At 42.2% G+C, this 20152-nt stretch overlaps 1 protein-coding gene across 1 annotated transcript in view; it reads right to left on the bottom strand.

The window, feature by feature from the left end:
• Spen (spen family transcriptional repressor) overlaps positions 1-20152 on the bottom strand; it is a 69112-nt gene that overhangs the window by 35265 nt on the left and 13695 nt on the right. Inside the window, exon 3 of the mRNA XM_042669772.1 lies at positions 17249-17725. Within this exon, the coding sequence (XP_042525706.1) occupies positions 17249-17725 (477 nt within the window). The remainder of the gene's footprint in view (positions 1-17248; positions 17726-20152) is intronic.

Genomic DNA, 20152 nt, shown 5'->3' with positions numbered 1-20152 from the left:
AAACTTCAAACTAGGTAAAGTAGAAAATTATTTTCCTAGGCATTACCACTTTTCAAAACAACCCTTGGTCCTAAAATACTTTGTTTAAATTCCAAAGAACCATGGCCTATGGCTGACAGCCCCTTAAGATTCAGGAAACCTGCTACTCAATTCAAAGCAAAACCCATCAACCATGAAAAACAAGAAAACCTTTCATGGTAGTGTATTAGAGCATCCCAAGGATTAAAAGAAATTTACTGTCAATTACAACATATGAGACTTGCTCCTTCTCTTGCACACTATGTAAAAATCAGGTATATTTCTTCTGTAAGCAACTAAAATGCTTCAAAAAGTATAAACCCAAGATAGCACAGGTACCCAAATGGAATTCCAACGTAATACAATTCATGTAGCCTTTATCAAACTCGTAAGTAAATATACTTTGCAGTTTTTGTCCTTTTCCAATTTAATTTTGTTGCTAATCACATCTCATAACCCACCTAAAATGAGAGAAAAGATTGCCATTTTCCATTTCTAATCAAGAGATTAGAAAGGCACCTACCCACAAGGTAGCCTAAGCCATCTACCATTTGGGGCACAGGTTTGTTTTTTAAAGACCTAAAAATTACTCATTAAGAAACTCTAGCCCAGCCGGGCGCTGGTGGCTCACGCCTGTAATCCTAGCTACTCAGGAGGCTGAGATCTGAGGATCACGGTGCAAAGCCAGCCCGGGCAAGAAAGACTGTGAGACTCCTATCTCCAATAAACCACCAGAAAACTGGAAGTGGCGCTGTAGCTCAAGTGGTAGAGTGCTCGCCTTGAGCTGAAGAGCTGAAGGACAGCGCCCAGGCCCAGAGTTCAAGCCCCACGACTGACAAAAAAAAAAAGAAACTCTAGCCCATAGCAAACTCTAGTCACAGCAAACAACTTCCCTGCCATTCTTTCTGTGATAAAACAGAGCTACAGTCCAAAATGGCTCCAAGCACCATGACACAGCACATTCAAAAGGTGTCTGTCCTTCCCCTACTCCTGCAACCATCACACAACTACCCTAGTTTTATATACAAACACACACATACATACATACATGTATATGTATATATACCATGTCTAGGAACAACCCATGTCTATTAACTTTTCTAAAAACTCCACCGTATGTTAACAGACACATTTTAAAACTCTTATGATAATATTAGCTATTACTTTAAAATAACTTTCACATTAAAGTTCTCTCTTCCTCCACACACCCCCACCCAGCATGGTGGTCTATGTCTACAATCCCGGTACCACGGGGATCTCAAAGATCAGGTCAGCCTGAGCTACATACCAAGACCCTGAGAATATAGCTGGATGGTAGACTGCCTGCTGACACACTAGAATACCCTAGGTTTGAGCTTCTCCCCTGCAACACAGCAAAAACAAAAAGGGGGTGCAGAAGGGAGAAAGGGAGGGAGGGAGGGAGGGAGGGAGGGAAAGAGAGAAAGAAAGAAAGAAAGAGAGAGAGAAAGAGAGAGAGAGAGAAAGGAAGGAAGGAAGGAAAGAAAGGGAGAAAGAGAAAGAAAGAGAAAGGGGGGGGAGGAAGGGATGGGAAGGGGAAACACAGGAGGAGGCAACAATGCTTGACAAGAAATGTACTCATTATCTTGCCCATGTAATTGTAACCTCTCTATACAGTATTTTACAATTTTAAAAAAAAAAGGAAAAAGAAAGAGAAAAGAGAAAAAGAGAGGGGGCAAGAAGGGAGGGAAGGAAAGGAAGGAAGAAACGTAGAGGGGAATTACTATTTCAAAAAGAAGAGCATCTAGCCGGGTGCTGGTGGTTCATGCTTGAAATCCTAGCTACTCAGAAGGCTGAGATTTGAGGATCATGGGTTACAGCTAGACCAAGCAAGAAATTCTATGAGATTCTTATCTCTAATTAACCATTTTAAAAAGTGGAGCTGTGGCACTAGTGATAAAGCACTAGCCTTGAGATGGGGTAGGAGGGAGGCTCAGGAACAATGCCCAGGCCCTGAGCTCAAGACCCAAGAAAGACACCACCCTCAAAAGTAAAAAGCAGGAGTTGGGAAGGTGGCTCAGTGGTAGAGTGCTTGCCTTGCATGCATGAGGCCCTGGGTTCAATTCCTCAGTATCACATAAAAAGAAAAAGCTGGAAGTGGTGTTGTGGCTCAAGTGGTAGAATGGTAGCCTTGAGCAAAAGAAGCTCAGGGACAGCGCCCCAGGACTGGCAAAAAAAAGTAAAAAGCAGAGCAGCAGTCTCAGATCATAATCCTAGCTACTCAGGAAGCTGAGATCTGAGGTCTGGAGTTCATAGCCGATGAGCAGGAAAACCCATGGGACTCTGATCTCCAATTAACCATCAAAAGAGCTGGAAATCACCGGTCACCAGTGGCTCACGCCTGTAATCCTAGCTACTAAGGAGGCTGAGATCTGAGGATAAAGGTTCAAAACCAGCTGGGGCAGGAAAGTCCAGGAGACTCATCTCCAATAAACCACTCAGAAAATCAGAAGTGGCATTGTGGCTCAAGTGGTAGAGCACTAGCCTTGAATTGAAGAGCTGAGGGACAGTGCTCAGGCACAAAATTCAAGCCCCACAACCACAAAAGAAAAAAAAAAAAAAAAAAAAGCCAGAAGTGGCACAAGTGGTAGAGCACTAGCACAAAGCTCAAGGACAGCACCCAGGCCTTGAGTTCAAGCCCCAGGACATTCACAAAAAATAAAAAAGAGTTGGAGGGGTAGGGGAGGAGGGCAGGAGAAAAGAGAAAAGGGAGAAAGTAATTTTAGCTCCAGGGTATTTGCCACTGCAATTTTTTTTAATTTAATAGTATTAACAGAAAGCAAAACAGTTATTAAGGAAACCAGATCTATTTTTTTTTTGTTTTTATGGGGGGTACAGTCGTGGGGCGTGAACTTTGGGCCTGGGCGCTGTCCCTCAGCTCTTCAGCTCAAGGCTAGCACTCTACCACTTGAGCCACAGCGCCACTTCCAGCTTTTTTCTTATGTGGTGCTGAGGAATCGAACCCAGGGCCTCAGGCATGCAAGGCAAGCGCTCTACCACTGAGCCACCTTCCCAGCTCTAGGCCTATTTTATTAAGTAAATTATATTATGTTTCCTACTTGTTTGTAAGAAAATGTTCTTACTTTTTTTGGGAGGGTCGTTCATGGGACTTGAACTCTGGGCTTGGGCGCTGTCCCCGCACTCTTCAGCTCAAGGCAAGCTCTCTATAGCTTGAGCTACAACACCACTTCCAGTTTGAACCATGATCCTCAGATCTCAGCCTCCTAAGTAGCTAGGATTACAGGCATGAGCCACCGGAGTTCGGCTTGTTCTTACCTTTTAAGGCAGGGTTTTGCCATATAACCCAGTATCCAACTTTCAGCAAACATTTTTTTTTGGGGGGGAGGGGGTCCAGTCGTGGGGCCTGAACTCTGGGCCTGGGCTCTCTCCCTCAGCTCTTCAGCTCAAGGCTAGCGCTCTACCCCTTGAGCCACAGCGCCACTTCCGGCTTTTTTCTTTTTGCTTATATGGTGCTGGGGAACTGAACCCAGGGCCTCATGCATGCAAGGCAAGCGCTCTACCACTGAGCCACCTTCTCAGCCCTCAGCAAACATTTTTCTTTTTTTTTTTTTTGAAAGGGGAGGAGTACTGGGGTTTGAACTCAGGGGTCTTGCACTAAGCAAATACTCATGGTTCTAGCCCTTAACACATATTTCTAATCATGTTTTCTTTTTCCATTTTTTTTTTTTGGGGGGGGGGGGGAGGAATTGGTCGTGAGGTTTGAACTCTGGGCCTGATTGCTGTCCCTCAGCTCTTCAGCTCAAGGCTAGCACTCTACCACTTGAGCTATAGCACCACTTGCGGCTTTTTCTGTTTATGTGGTGCTGTGGAATCAAACCCAGGGCCTTATGCATGCAAGGCAAGCACTCTTACAACTGAGCCACTTTCCCAGGCCCCTATAATCATGTTTTCTATGCTAAAGAAAAATTCATAGTATGAGTGAGATTTTTAGGAGAAAACTACTTTGCAAAAGTTTTTTGTGTGTGCCAGTCCTGCGGTCTGAACTCAGGGCCTGGACTGTCCCTGAGTATTTTGCTCAAGACTAGTGTTCTACCATTTAAGCTATACAACTCCACTTCTGTCTCTCTGCTGATTAATTGGAGATAAGAATCTCAGACTTTTGTGGCCAGGCTGCCTAGGAACCACAGTCCTCAGACCTTAGCCTCCTAAATAACTAAGACTTTTATACCTAGGCTGCCTTGGAACCACAGTCCTCAGACCTTAGCCTCCCGAGTAACTAAGATTGCAGGCATGAACGCAAGTGCCTGGATTGCAAATTATTTGGAGGAGGGGGTGGTCAGTGTGGGGCTTGAACTCAGGGCCCAGGTACTGTCCCTGAGTCTCTCGGTTCTCAAGGCTAGTACTCTACACCCTTTTTTTTTGCCAGTCCTGAGGCTTGAACTCAGGGCAGGGTATGGTCCCTGCACCTCTTTGTGCGCAAGCCTAATGCTCTATAGTTCTTTGAGCCACAGCGCCACTTCCGGGCTTGGGTTTTTGTTTTGTTTTTTTCAGTCCTGGATTTGAACTCAGATTCTGGGTACTCTCCCTGAGCTTCTTTTGCTCAAAGCTAGGGCTCTATCCTTGAGCCACTTCAGGCTGTTTCTGTTTATGTAGTATTGAAGAATCGAAACCCTGGGCTTCATACATGCTAGGCAAACAATGTACCACTAAGCCACATTCCCAGCCCAACTTCCAGTTTATGAGTGGTTATTTGGAGATAAGTGTCTTACCAGGACTTTTCTCCCTGGGCTGGTTTCAAACTGCTATCTTCAGATTTCAGCCTCCTGAGTAGCTAGGATTACAGGTGTAAGCCACCAACACTACTAGCTCCAAATAATTTTTAAGAGCTATTTTACTTAATATTCTTTCTATCTGGAGAGTTTAGTTTGCCATAAAAAAAAGTTAAAGGTATTTTAGAAAAATAATTTCCTACTGTCAGAAGTAAACTTACCTGATATATCATTTACTAAGGAAGTATAATAGTTTTTTGTAGGTAATACCAATCAGTTTATATATAATTTTTTTTGGGGGGGGGGGGTCGGTCATGGGGCTTGAACTCTGGGATTATAGGCATGAACCACCACACCCAGTTCAGTTTATATTTTAAAGTACGGATTTAAAAGATTATGCACAATGGGGCTGGGAAGGTGGCTCAGTGGTAGAGTGCTTGCCTTGCATGCATGAGGCCCTGGGTTCGATTCCTCAGCATCACATAAGCAAAAAGAAAAAAGCCGGAAGTGCTGCTGTGGCTCAAGTGGTAGAGCACTAGCCTTAAGCTGAAGAGCTGAGGGACAGCGCCCAGGCCCAGAGTTCAGGCCCCATGACCGGACCCAAAAAAAAAAAAAAAAAGAAAAAAGAAAAAGAAAAAGATTATGCACAAAAAATCTTGGCTAGTTCTAATTTTCTGAAAACATTAATGTTCCTTTTTAAATGACAATGCCATTTTCCTTACTTCATAAAAGTTTATGCAAGAAAATCGAACTGGGGTTTCTGAAATGAACATAGAAAGGTTCTAAGTGAACACAACCCAGAAGGGGTAACAGAACAAGATTGAGTAAAAATACCTGATACAGGTTTCAATCTCACTCCCGAACATGAGCAAAGCTTTGGAAACATGAATTTTCTATACAGCACAAACCTGACACCCAACATGACAAAAACAAACGTGTTCCTTTATTTGTAGCTTGGCTATAACGTGTCTTGGTAATGTTATGGTGACTCTCAGAAGAAATTAGGCCATGCTTAGTCATCTACTCCCTTATTCCTCAGAGAAACTTTATAAAGTAGTCAGAGTATTAAAAATTTGCCGCTTATGCATAATACTGATTTTTTAAATGATGTATATTTTGTTTCCAAGTAAAATAATACAATTTAGATTGGAATTTTTAAAATTATCCTATTTCTCTTCTAATAAACTTTTTTTTGGTTGGTTGTGGGGCTTGAACTCTGGGCCTGGGCACCGTCCCTTAGCAATTCAGCTGAAGGTGAGCACTCTACCACTTGAGCCATAGCACCACTTCTCGTTTTCTGGTGGTTAATTGGAGAGAAGAGTCTCACTGACTTTCCTGCCTGGGCTGGCTTTGAACTGTGATCCTCAGAGCTCAGCCTCCTGAGTAGCTAGGATTACAAGTGTGAGCTACTGGCGCCCAGCAATAAACTTTTTTTTAAACTTAAAAAAGACTCATTCTTTAGAACTTTAATTTGTTGAATTAATGTATTAATGTTAATCTTTGAAGCAATATTAAATTTTACATAAGAACTAAACCCACAAAATATCAAGTTATAGCTTTATCCCTCAACCTAATTTCATTCCTTCAGCCTAACAAAGAAAACAAGCAATAGCACAACCCAAGCAGAAAGGAGGGGGAGAGACAACTAACCTAACTAAAAGCAAAGTTCCTAGGAACTTCAGTAATAAATACCTTGACTTGCAGTGCTATAGCAAAGCAGAGCCAAGGCAGAAACAAATTTTCAAGCCTTAGTTTTTAAGGGGCAGAAGAGAGAAAGTTAACGTTAAAGAAAGGGTTAATAGATGAACAGAGCAGTGAAAATCACAGTTCCCAGCAGCTTCCATGCCCTCCCACAGCATACCCAGACAGCTGGCACAGAGGCAGCCCTGCCCTCCAGCCCGGCAGCCCTCTAGCCCTGAAGTGGCCCTCTTCCTCAAGGTTGAGCACAGTCAGACAATCCCTGGCAAAAAAAAAACCATGAGGAAGCCTCTGGGAGGTGGCAAGCAGCCAACTCAAAACTGGATGGTTCCAGTTTAGGCTGGTTCAAATCACAAGCAATTCTCAGCTTCTCTACAACACTCGGGCACTAACATGCCCACTGAGATTCTCCTTGCCATTTTCATCTACCTAGTTCTCGGTTCTCTAACAGCAGAGCAAATATGGGTCAGCTGAAAGATATAGTCACACCAACTGGGCCCTGACAAACATACCTACAATAATAATTTTTTAAGCTTACAAAATTCTGTATTCAACAACATTCTGAAAAAGCAGAGAGAAAACCAACCTGTTTAGTATAGACCTATGTCCACCAAAGCAATTAGTAAGCACACATTTTTCCATTTTCCATATTTAGCACAAGCAAGGTTTGGCTAGCTAATATGACCTCAAAAGACAAAGGTTGTGGGTAGCTTGTTGAGTAGTAACAAAACTATACAGTAGCCTTAAAAGGAATATTTTCACAACAGAACTCTTAGGTGACCCCTGCTACTGATGTATCAGAAATTTTCCTCTTAATGGATTCTCCAAAGCTTGTTCTGTGCTCTAAAATTGCATCATGCAGGCAAGACCAAATCTTGATTTTGGGGAGTCATTTTAGGGCAGTCAAGACCTACTGGTTTTCAATCACAAGATATTCTGGCTGCTCCAGAATATCTCTTCCCCAACAACAACTTTCCCTCTAAAATCATGTTTAAAAGAATTTAGCACTATTTTAGAAAAAAAACAATAATTACACAGTCAATAAAACTATTAATTGGCTAAGCACTGGTGGCTCATACATGTAACCCTAGCTACCCAGGAGGCTGAGATCTGAGGATCTGAGGATCAAAGTCAGCCTAGGCAGGAAAGTTCATGAGACTATTATCTCCAATTAACCACCAGAAAACCGGAAGTGGTGCTGTGGCTCAAAGTGGTAGGGCACTAGCCTCGAGCAAAAGAGCTCAGGGAGGGCTGGAAGTTGGCTCAGTGGTAGAGTGCTTGCCTTGCATGCATGAGGACCTGGGTTTGATTCCTCAGCACCACATAAGCAGAAAAAGCCAGAAGTGGCGCTGTGGCTCAAGTGGTAGAGTACTAGCCTTGAGCTGAAGAGCTGAGGAAAGCGCCTAGGTCCAGAGTTCAGGCCCCATGACCAATCAAAAAAAAAGGGGGTGGGAAAAGAAAGAGAGAAAGAAAGGGAGAGAGTAAGGGAGCCAGGCGCTGGAGGCTCAAGCCTATAATCCTAGCTACTCAAGAGGCTGAGATCTGAGGATCATGGTTCAAAGCCAGCCCGGGCAGGAAAGTCTGATGAGACTCTTATTTCCAATAAACCACTAGAAAACCAGAAGTAGTGCTGTAGCTCAAGTGGTAGAGCACTCACCTTGAGCTGAGGAGTGCAGGGAGTGCAGGGAAAGAAAGGGAGAAAAGGAGAAAGGGGGAGAAAGGGGGAGAAAAGGGAAGAAAGGGGGAGGGGGAGAAAGGGGAATGGGGGAGAGAAGGGGGGAGAAAGGGGAATGGGGGAGAGAGAGAGGGAGAAGAGAGAAAGAAGAAAAAACAAGCTAACAAAAAATCCTAGAACTTGGTCAATATTCTAATTACTATAAGTAAGTATACAGTTTAGCCATATTCAGCTAAAAGATTTTTAAATTGGTTGATATAAGTTTTAAAGTATATACACTGCAAATAATACCATCAGAAGTAAAAATATTTTAACTTGTTTCAATAAAAGGAATATTCCTTTATTTTTGGCAAGGGTGAGTGGTTCTGCAGTTTGAATTCAGAGCCTTGCACTTGATAGGCAGGTGCTACCACCTAAGCTTCAAAAATTAGATTGTTCTAATGGAATGGTAATACGTCAATAATGAATTCCATCTTAACATAGCAAAGCATCTGGCTAGATATAGAAGCACATGCCTGTAAACTCAGCCTGCTGAGATTGAGGCAGGAAGATTGAGAGTTCAAGGCCAGCCTGGACTACTTTCTTCTTCCAAAAACTAAATAAAAGAAGAAGAGGAAGAATAAGGAGGAGGAGGAGGAAGAAGAAAGACAGACGAAGAGGAGCCAGGCGCCGGTGGCTCACACCTGTAATCCTAGCTACTTAGGAGGCTGAGATCTGAGGATCGAGGTTCAAAGCCAGCCCGGGCAGGAAAGACCATGAGACTCCTATCTCCAATAAACTACCAGAAAACTGGAAGTGGCACTGTAGCTCAAGTGGTAGAGCGCTCGCCTTGAGCTGAAGAGCTGAGGGACAGCGCCCAGGCTGAGTTCAAGCCTCATGACCGACCAAAAAAAACATGTTAATGTCTGGACTGGGAATGTGGCTTAGTGGTAGTAGAGTGCTGGCCTAGCATGAATGAAGCCCTGGGTTCAATTCCTCAGTGCCATATAAACAGAAAAAGACAGAAATGGTGCTGTGGCTCAAGTGGTAGAGTGCTAGCCTTGAGCAAAAGAAGCTCAGGGACAGTGCCCGGGCCCTGAGTTCAAGCCCCAGGACTGGCCAAAAAATAATAGTAATGTCAAAAAAATTTTAAACAACAACAACAAAAAAAACTGGCTCTACTTAGGGAGCTCCCTCCAACCTGTACTGATCAATCTTATTTCATAAGTCTGGTATACAAAAAGGGCATTTAAGCCATGCATTGGTGGCTCACACCTGTAATCTTAGCTATTCAGGAAGCTGAGATCTGAGAATTGTGGTTCAAAGCCAGCCCAGATAGGAAAGTCATGAGACTCTTACCTCCAATAAACTACTCAGAAAAAGTAGGAAGTGGCATTGTGGCTCAAGTGGTAGAGAGCTAGGGGCTCAAGGACAGCACCAGGCCCTGAGCTCAAACCTCGGGAGGACCAGCAAAAAACAGGACAAGGAGGAGGGGGGGGGGGGAGAGATTTATTAAATGGATGGTCAAATGTAAACTCAAGTAAATTTTAGCTTACAAGGAGATTTAGAGAAGTAAACTGCTAGAGGAAAGGAGTGAGACCAAGATGATCTTGGCTACCTATCACTCTTCCATCATTTTCCAGCACTCATTCAATAAACTTTAGGCTACAGAATCTGACAGGAACCTTTTCTAGCAATCTGGTGAAGATGTGGCAACAGTCTTGAGAATAATGTTTCTAATACATAAAGTAAAATAAGAATAAGGAAATTAGCTGCACGCTAGTGGCTCACACATGTAATCCTAGCTACTCAGGAGGCACAGACCTGAGAATCACAGTTCAAAGCCAGCCAGGGCAGGAAAGTCCATAAGATTCTTATCACCAACCAACCATTAGAAAACCAGAAGTGGCACTCTGGCTCAAAGTGTGAGGGCACTAGCCTTGAGCTATAAAGAGTTCAGGGCTGGGCACTGGTGGCTCACACCTGTAATCCTAGCTACTCAGGAGGCTGAGATCTGAGGATCACAGTTCAGAGTCAGCCAGAGCAGGAATGACCATGAAACACTTATCTCCAATAAACCATCAGAAAACTGGAAGTGGCACTATGGCTCAAGTGGTAGAGCACTAGCCTTTAGCTGAAGAGCTGAGGGACATCACCCAGGCCCAGAGATCAAGCCCTACAACAGACCCCCTCCCCCCCCAAAAAAAACTCAGCATCCTGAATAGATAGCCATGGCCACATACTGTTTGTTTCCTAATTTCATAATTAGTTACAGGTTAGAGAAAAGATACATAGTGTTTTACAATTCCAAATTCAGGGATTCCCCAACCTGCCAAATTACCTTTTTTCTTTTCTTTTCTTTTCTTTTTTTGACCGGTCCTGGGCTTGAACTCGGGGGGGCCTAGGTGCCGTTCCTGAGCTCCTTTTGCTCAAGGCTACTCTACTACTTGAGCCACAGTACCACTCCTGGCTTTTTCTGTGGTTAATTAAAGATGAGAGTCTCACAGACTTTCCAGTCTGGCTTCGAACAGCACTCCTCAGATCACAGCCTCTTGAGTAGTAAGGATTACAGACATGAGCCACCAGCACCCAGCCTACAGTATACTTTTGAAAGGAAAATTGACTAATTGAGAGACCTACAGCAACACAAAAGCAGTGCATAGAAAAGTTTATCATGAAGCCCCAGTTCTCTCTCACCACTTAAATTCTGTGAATACTTGTGCAGACATGGGAGGTGTGTCATTTATAAGGACTTCACAACTAGACTACCATTAATCCATGTTTATTCATTTGATACGCACTGCATCAAAGCCGCAACAATTAAGAGGATGGAGGGCTGTTAATTCTTCAGTCATGGATACAGAAAAGAAACCTAGATATATTTTGTCCATCAGACTAGTATTAATTTTAAGCAACTTTAATGAGATTTTAGAACTGTTACAATTCTGCTATGGTAAAAGTTTGAAAATTACAAAAAAGAGCTTATTTCTTCCAAAAGGAAATTGAACATTATGAGTTTATGTAACATTTCAATGTATTGCACTCTGCATTCAATATAACTGTAGAGGAAAAGAGGTATCAGATGAAAAGAATGAAGCCGGGCGCTGGTGGCTCACGCCTGTAATCCTAGCTACTCAGGAGGCTGAGATCTGAGGATCACGGTGCAAAGCCAGCCCAGGCAGGAGAGATCATGAGACTCCTATCTCCAATAAAACCACCAGAAAACCGGAAGTGGCGCTGTAGCTCAAGTGGTAGAGCGCTCACCTTGAGCTGAAGAGCTGAGGGACAGCGCCCAGGCCCAGAGTTCAAGTCCCACTACCGACAAAAAAAAAGAAAAGAATGAAACCAGGGACACGAAATAGGCTCTAAAAACCAGGGTACTTAGGCACCCTTGCTTCTATCTCTATTTAATGGCCAAATGTGTACCAATTCAGCTTTATCCTTCAGTTTATTAAGTATTATCTAAGTCTTTCAGTAGATTCTGGGCAAGTACTCCGAGAAAGGAACTATACTACTAGTCTGTCAAATTCAGGACAGTGCTAAAAGCCAAAAAGCCAGCATAAACTGACCCAACACAATGTGTCCCACCCACCTCAAAGAGGCACTCTTGGCAATCCAAGTTGTCCTCCAGAGTTTGCTGGATCAAACCCAGGGTCTCACAGGTTTGACAAAGTATTCTATCATTGAACACCAACTCTACAAGTTGCCTTTCTGAAGGACAGACTTCAACAGCTATGACCATTCTAAATCTCTGTGTAAAGAATAAAATCCTAAATCATTAGCATAAACTACTTTAAATTACCTGCTGGTCTCAAAACATTCTTCTACCTACTTCTGTGTTGTTGCTTTTGCCCACAATATTACCCCTCTGAAATAAAAACCTTCTCAAGTCCTATACATCCTCAGAGTCTCAGATCTCCCCCAGGAGTCTAAATAATTCTCTTTCTGCTCTCCCACCATTCTACATATAGATACAAAAGGGCCATTGTGTAACCCTTGTCACAAGTAAAACTAGACGGAAATCAATGAGCTAATGAAAAAGGTTCAGGTAATGAAAAAAGAAAAAAATAAAATAAAAAGCAAACTTCAGTTCATAGCCAGCCCTGGCAGGAAAGTCTGTGAGACTCTTATCTCCAATTAACTACCAGAAAACCACAAGTGGCACTGTGGCTCAAAGTGGTAGAACACTAGCCTACAGTGGAAAAATCTCAGGGACAGCACCCACACCCCGCATTCAAGCCCCCCAGTTGACCCAAAAAAAAAATTCCAATAATCTAGTGAACTCTAACTTGTGAAAAGAGACTGAACACAAACAGAAAGAATAATCTCTGCAGACTCAGGAGAAAGAAAAGGAATGATAGTTCTTCCTTTAAGCCCAAGTCAGTATATTTTAGAACACTTACCTTCTTGCCAGTTACAGTAAAACAATGCAAACAAAGAGAAGAAACACACAAGGATCCCAAATTTGGCCTTTTAAATAAAACTTCAGGGTTTTGTTTTGTTTTTTGTTTGTTTTCATTTTGTTTTGTTGTGCCAATCCTAGGACTTAAACTCAGGGTCTAGGCACTGTTCCTGAGCCTTTTTTTTTGTCCAAGGCTAACACTCTACCACTTGAGCCACACAGCTCCACTTTCACCTTTTGTAGTTAACTGAAGATAAAAGAGTTTTGTGGCGGGCACAGGTGCTCTTATCAATAATCCTACCACTTAAGAGGCTGAGATATGAGGATCACCGTTCAGAGCCAGCTCCGGCAGAAAAGTCCCCTTGCGATTCTAATCTCCAATTAAACACTCAAAAACTGGAAGTGGAGCTATCGCTCAAAGTGTGTTACTCTTGAGCAAAAGAGCTCAGGTACAGGGCCCAGGTTGAGTTCAAGCCCCATGACCAACAACAACAAAAAAGTTTCATGGACTTTGCTGCCTGGGCTGGCTTTGAACAATGATCCTCAGATCCAAGCCTCTTGAGTAACTAGGATTAAAGGAGAGAGAGAGCCACTGGCTCAGGCAACTACAAGTTTTAAGTATTGATGATAACTTAAATATGAAACACTGTACAGGCAAATTAAACTTGTCAGCTGGTCAGAGGCCGTCTAAATGTCAAGGTTACCTATTCATTGTATAAATAAACCAAGCTACCATACCATAACTTAAAGTAAATCAAGCCTTTGCAGTCATCAACTTTTTTATTATGATTTAGTCCTCTGTTACATTTTCTTGATATATCCTGCCTTTCTAGCAGTTAACTGCAAAAAGTGAAAATGTTCAGAAGCATAGACTTGCTTTTATTTATATAAACATGGATTAGCACCATCAAATGCATCAGTTCATCTCTGGGTTTAAATTTCTGAGTCTATAATTCATAACTCCTCCAAAGTACAAAATCTTCGAGGCTTAGTATCATTAATTCTTCTCTGGTTTCAACTCTATTATAAGCTATTGTTTTCAATAAGTTTTAATCCAATAGAATGCAGTAGCAGTCCCTTCATGAGTAAAGTTTCAGTAAAATGACTAAAATCTGAGTATTTTAGACAGTTCTATGCAGGAAAAAGTGAAACACACAGCATTTTATAATAGTTTATAAAATTTAAATGAAGTTCAATCATTTAACCAGACAGTATAGCAGATGAAACCAAGAAATTAAGGGTCTTCATGTTACAGAGCAGCAAAACTGGTGCCAGAGCCTAAGTACTTGTCTCATTTTATTTTTTTGCCAGTCCTGGGGCTTGTACTCAGGGCCTCTGCACTGTCCCTGAGCTTCTTTGGCTCAAGACTAGCACTCTACCACACCATTTCTGGCTTTTTCTGTTTGTGTGGTACTAAACAATTGATCCCAGGGATTCATGCATGCTAGGCAAGCACTGTACCACTAAGCCACATTCCCAGTCAGTTGTCTCATTTTAGTATTCAAAAATTCCTAGCCAGGAGCTGATGGCTCACACCTATAATCGGAGCTACTCAGAAGGCTGAGATGTGAGGATTGCTGTAGCTCAAGTGGCAGAGTACTATCCTTAAGCAAAAGGAGCTTAAGGACAGCAAGCACCCAGGCCCAGAGAGTTCAAGGCCAGGATTGACAGGGAGGGAAAAAAAAAAATCCCAAATGTTTGAATTATATCTAAGCAAGAAGAGCTCAAAAAAAAAAAAAAAAAAAAAAATGTTTCCAGCAAGGGAAGAGTGGAGAGAAAAAAAAAAAAAGTTTCCTTTTAAATTATAAAATTTAGAAAGAAAAAAAAAAAACCACTGAAGTACATAATTATTTGATTTTCTTAAAAGTAGGAAGGCAAGCCGGGCGCTGGTGGCTCACGCCTGTAATCCTAGCTACTCAGGAGGCTGAGATCTGAGGATCACGGTTCAAAGCCAGCCCGGGCAGGAGAGACCGTGAGACTCCTATCTCCAATAAACCACCAGAAAACCGGAAGTGGCACTGTAGCTCAAGTGGTAGAGCGTTCGCCTTGAGCTGAAGAGCTGAGGGACAGTGCCCAGGCCCAGAGTTCAAGCCCTACAACCGACAAAAAAAAAAAAAAAAAAGTAGGAAGGCAATACTTAAAGGAAAATAATCTAGTTCTTTTTAATCAGGTCAAAGCAGGTGTACCATGTTAACTTAAAACACCATCACCTAAATTTAAAACTAGGGCATCTGGGATTTGAAGACTACTGAGTATCAACAGTAAAGGAAAATAGATATACCCAAAGATTATAAGCATCTGAGTGTAAGCAACATGTAAGGAATAATAGTTACTTATTATTAGGGGCAATATTTAATATGTACTGGATATCAATACAAGCACCCTTTACTTTCAGAATTCATTTTAATCTTCACAACAATTTTATAAAATAAGGCTGGTCAGCTAGGTACTGGTGGCTCACACCTGTAATCCTAGCTACTCAGGAGGCTGAGATCCAAAGATCAAGGTTCAAAGCCAGCCTGGGCAGAAAAGTGCCCATGAGACTCTTACCTCCAATTAAATTAACTACTCCCAAACCAGTAGCAGAGCTATGGCTCAAAGTGGTAGAGCACTAACCTTTAGCAAAAAGAGCTCAGGGACAGTGCCCAAGCCCTGAGTTCAAACCCCAGGACTGACAGGAGAAAAAAGAAAAAAAAAAAAGACCTGATCTTTTCCCAGGGCATCAGCAGCTCACACCTATATCCTAGCTACTCAATAGGCCAAGATCTGAGGATTGTGGTTCAAAGCCAGCTTGGGCAGGAAAATCCATGAGCTTCTTTTTTTTTTTTGTCAGTCATGGGGCTTGAACTCTGGGCCTGGGCACTGTCCCTGTGCTCTTCAGTTCAAGGTGAGTGCTCTACCACTTGAGCCACAGCATCACTTCCAGTTTTCTAGTGGTTTATTGGAAATAAGAGTCTAATGGATGTTCCTGCCCGGGCTGGCTTTGAACAGCAATCCTCAGATCTCAGCCTCTTGAGTAGCTAGGATTACAGGCTCCATGAGCCTCTTATCTCCAATAAACTACGCAGAAAAGGCTGGCAGTGGCCCTGTGCCTCAAAGTGGTAGAGTGTTGGCCTTAAGCAAAAAAAAAAAAAAAAGCTCAGGAACAGCACCCAGTCCCTGAGTTCAAGCCCCACAATTGATCCAAAAAAAAAGATGGGAAAATGAAGCCACAAAGAACATAAGTAGGGCTGGGAAGGTGGCTCAGTAGTAGAGTGCTTGCCCTGGGTTCAATTCCTCAGAACCACATATGCAGAAAAAGCCGCAAGTGGCACTGTGGCTCAAGTGGTAGAGCACTAGCCTTGAGCTGAAGAGCTGAGGGACAGCACCCAGGCCCAGAGTTCAGACCCCACAACCGGCAAAAAAAAAAAAAAAAAAAAAAAGAACATAAGTAAACTGTCCCAAGGTTAGTAAAAGTAGTCTGTACTAATCTCTTTCTTATGATTACTCTCTCATTTTTTATCTATAGAACACTCCTGAGTTTAAAAAAACAATTCCCAGAACTTTACAACTTTGGTGGGGGGGGGGGGGGGTTGGGGGTGGTGAGGCTGGGAAGGGATGGGAAGGGTAAACAAAGGAGGAGGCTACAATGCTTGATAAGAAATGTACTCACTACCTTGCCCATGTAATTGTAACCCCTCTGTACAGTATTTTCATAATAAAAAATTAAAAAAAAAGAATCCTAATAAACTGAAGAATCCTGTTTAAAAAAAAAAAAAAAATTCCCAGCTAGTAAAAGTTGACTCAGCCATCACAACTTGCAATTAAAGAAAATCTTCCATTTGCATTTATAAATTTGGCTGCTATACCTGTTAAAACATGACCTAAATTGATTTAGTCACTGATAATGTGTCCACAATACATTTCACCAACACACACTTAACCAAACAGCTTTTACAATGTTCAACCAAAACAGTAAATTGGTAGTACACACCTAAAAGAAAAAATTAACAACTTCAACAGTTTCAGTGTGTCTCATAGCCAGGCACCAGTGGCTCCTGCTTATAATCCTAATCCTAGCTACTTAGGAGGCTGAGGACCATGGTTTAAAGCCAGCCCGAGCAGGAAATTCCATGAGACTCTTATCACCACCAGAAAGTGGTGCTGTGGCTCAAGTAGTAGAGCGCTGGCCTTGAGCTGAAGAGCTCAGAGACAGCACCCAGGCCCGGAGTTCAAGCCCCACGATCAACCAAAACAAAAAAGATCTGTCTCACACAGCTGAAGTCACCATTTTCTTCTTTTTGGCAATTTTAATGTTGATCATCTTAAGGATAAGGAATGTCTGGCCCAAAGGTTGTATTAAGGCCTGTGAAATCACTTAGTATATGATGTGTTAGACATATATGTTTCTCCACAGCTGCCCAGAGCCTGTATGCCAGGATTGACAATTTTGAATGGTCCAAAATGATGTCATAAATATCCAATGGTATCATAAATAAATATCCCAGTGGCCCTTTTCAAAAAAAAAAAAAGGGTTCCCTGCCCGACAGAAGATGAAACAGCATTTGCAAATTACTTGGCTGAGTGCTATTCAGGTTTTTTTTTTATCCAATATACATATATATATCCCAAGATTACTTTTTTAAAAACAACTTTTAAAAAAATAATAACTATGTTAAAAACCATTACCACAGATCACTGAGAATTTGAGAATGTATATCTGTTATAACATAAGGAAAAAAAACCTACCTGTCACTGCTGGTACTACTGCTGCTGCTGATTGAGTCACTACTAGACGATCTACTCCTAGAGCCGCTGCCGCTAGGGGACCTGGTGGGTCTAGACGCTTGGCTAGCCAGTCTCTGAGGAGACTGATTTCTAGACTGGGATGAATGTGGTGAGCGACTCCTGCTGTGCTGGTAATTCCGCTCTGGCCTTCTGCCTCGTACCTCCCGGGTCAAATCATCCCTGTAGATATCCCTGTGTACCACACTGGGCAGTGTAAACTGCTCCCGAGCCCTAGGTTCATATCGGGGGTCATGAGCATCAAAACGGTTTGGACTTCGACTCCGAGATGTATAATAGAGCCCATGTTGTAAAGTCCGCTCTCGAGGATCTCTATAGTAATCCTGATCGTAATGTCTTGTCCGATCAAATGCTCCCGTCCCCCGTTCATGGTGTCCATAGGCACTATGTTCATAAGCACGCTCCCTGTTATCTGAAGCCCTGCATTTAGGAGGGGGAAAAAATATTTAATCAGAATAGAGCAAGTAAAACTAAAAGCAAGTCATGCAAACATTCACTTCAGAATTGTCTTTGCACCTAGTTATTTTCTAAACAGCATTAACCTTAGTAAGCAAATACTAACAAGCTTAACATTTTATACTTCACCCCCAAAGTTATTTTCATAGCTGAGTGATCATTATTTTACTTGTATATCAGGCTTTCATGAGTGATGTTCTGCAGCTCAGATGTTTATTACAGATTTTCTGGCTTGTACACACAAACACACACATGCACACAACAAAATCTCTCTCTTTCTCTCTCTCATATCAGATTCTTGCTATGTAGTCCAGGCTGGCCATAAACTCATGATCCTACTTCCTCAGCCTCCAAAGTACTATAAATACTGACATGCACAACCATATCCAGCTATACCATCTTTTTTAAAATGGAAGTTTTTTATACTTTCATCTAAATAGAACCTGTATTTACTTGCAAATATTTTCAGCCATATTTGCACACTACATTTAGACAAAAGACATGAAAGCTGGATGCAATGCACATTCTACAGATAAAAGAAATGTCAAAAGAAAGCCATAAAAAATTTAAGTTCAACTTTTTCCTTTTTCCTCAGTCATTTCTGTGTGCAAACACGTACAAGCACACACACGCACACGCAGGCACACACACGCACGCGCACGTGCGCGCGCACGCGCGCGCGCGCACACACACACACACACACACACACACACACACACACACACACACACACACACACACACACACACACACACACACACACACACACACACACACACTACTCCTGGGGCTTTAACTCAAGGAGCATCTACTGTTCATGACCTTTTAAGCTCAAAACTAGCCTCTACCAGTTAAACCACAGCTTCACTTCCAGCTTTTGGTGGTTAATTGTAGAGAACAGTCTCAAATGGGCTTTCCTAGCTGGGCTGGCTTTGAACTACAATTCTCAGATCTCCACCTCTTGAGAAGCTAGGGTTACAAAGTGTGAGCCAAGGGCGCCCAGCTTTCAATAACTTTTGTTTTATCTTGTGGTCATGGGGCTTGAACTCTGGGCCTGGGTGCTCTTCAGCTCAAGGTGAACGCTCTACCACTTGAGCCACAGAATCACTTCCAGTTTTCTGGTGATTAACTGGAGATAAGAGTTTCACGGAGTTTCCTGGCTGGGCTGGCTTTGAACACTGATCCTCAGATCTCAGCCTCCTGAGCAGCTAGGATTACAGATGTGAGCCACCAATACCTGGCTTTGTTTTGTTTTGAGACAGGGCTGTGCTCTGTAACCTAAGCTGCCTTGAATTTGCACTTCTGCCGCAGCATCCCCAGCTGAGACTGCTTTGATTAATTTTTTCTTAATTACTGGACTGCTTAAATTGCCTAAATAATGTTTAATAATAAAAACAAAATCTTAAGAACACATGAGATAAAAAAATACTGGCTATTATGTGTTATTCTATGCAAATTGACCTAAGAGTAAAAGTTATCTTCTTGTGCTATCCTTGTAATTTTTAAGCCATCTATGATGTCATGATTCAACATGTTAATATAGATACTTAATATGATAAAAATTAACTCTACAGTTTTTAGCAATGATTTAACTTACTAGTACCCCTCAACATCCTACCTTCCCAGTGCTGGGGATCCAACCCAGGCCCTCTCGCACATGCTAGGCAAGCGCTCCACTGCTGAGCCATATGCCCAATCCTTCAGAATTTTTTCACTAGGATATCAATGGCCACCAATCTTGGAGAATAAAAACTATTCCATTATAATAACATTTGCAATTATGTGCTAATGTTAAAAACTAATTCTATTTATATAAGAAACTGTAAGTTCTCCATTTTTACACAGAACTGGAATTCAGTTCATGCATTTTTTTTTTTTTTGGTCAGTCATGGGGCTTGAACTCTGGGCCTGGGCACTGTAGCTGTTCAGCTCAAGGCACATACTCTATAACTTGAGTCACACCGCCACTTCCAGTTTTCTGGTGTTTAATTGGAGATAAGAGTCTCATGGAGATTCCTGCCCAGGCTGGCTTTGAACCGCAATCCTCAGATCTCAGTCTTCTGAGTAGCTAGGATTACAGGAGTAAGATAACAGCACCCAGTTGATTTCTTAAAAGACAAATCACTTGGATTTTTTTATTCAACTTCATCTTATATAAATCTTCTATAGAAAAGAATTAAGGGAATCAAGCCAGTGGCTCACACCTGTCATCCCAGATGCATGAAGAAAGGCTCCAGGTCAGCCCTAGCAAAAAGAGTTTGTAAGATCCCACCTCAACAGAAAAGGTAGGCCATGGTGGTACAAATCTGTAATCTCTGCTATGAAAGGAAGCATAAATAGTAGGCTCATGTTCCAGGTTACAGGTTTGGGCAAGACTCTATCTCAAAAATA

This window comes from Dipodomys spectabilis, unplaced genomic scaffold (assembly GCF_019054845.1).
Source record: "Dipodomys spectabilis isolate Male_0828 unplaced genomic scaffold, ASM1905484v1 ptg000504l, whole genome shotgun sequence".
Taxonomy (NCBI): Eukaryota; Metazoa; Chordata; class Mammalia; order Rodentia; family Heteromyidae; genus Dipodomys; species Dipodomys spectabilis.
The sequence above is the reverse complement of the archived record's forward strand: the minus strand, read 5'-3'. Positions and strand labels throughout refer to the sequence as shown.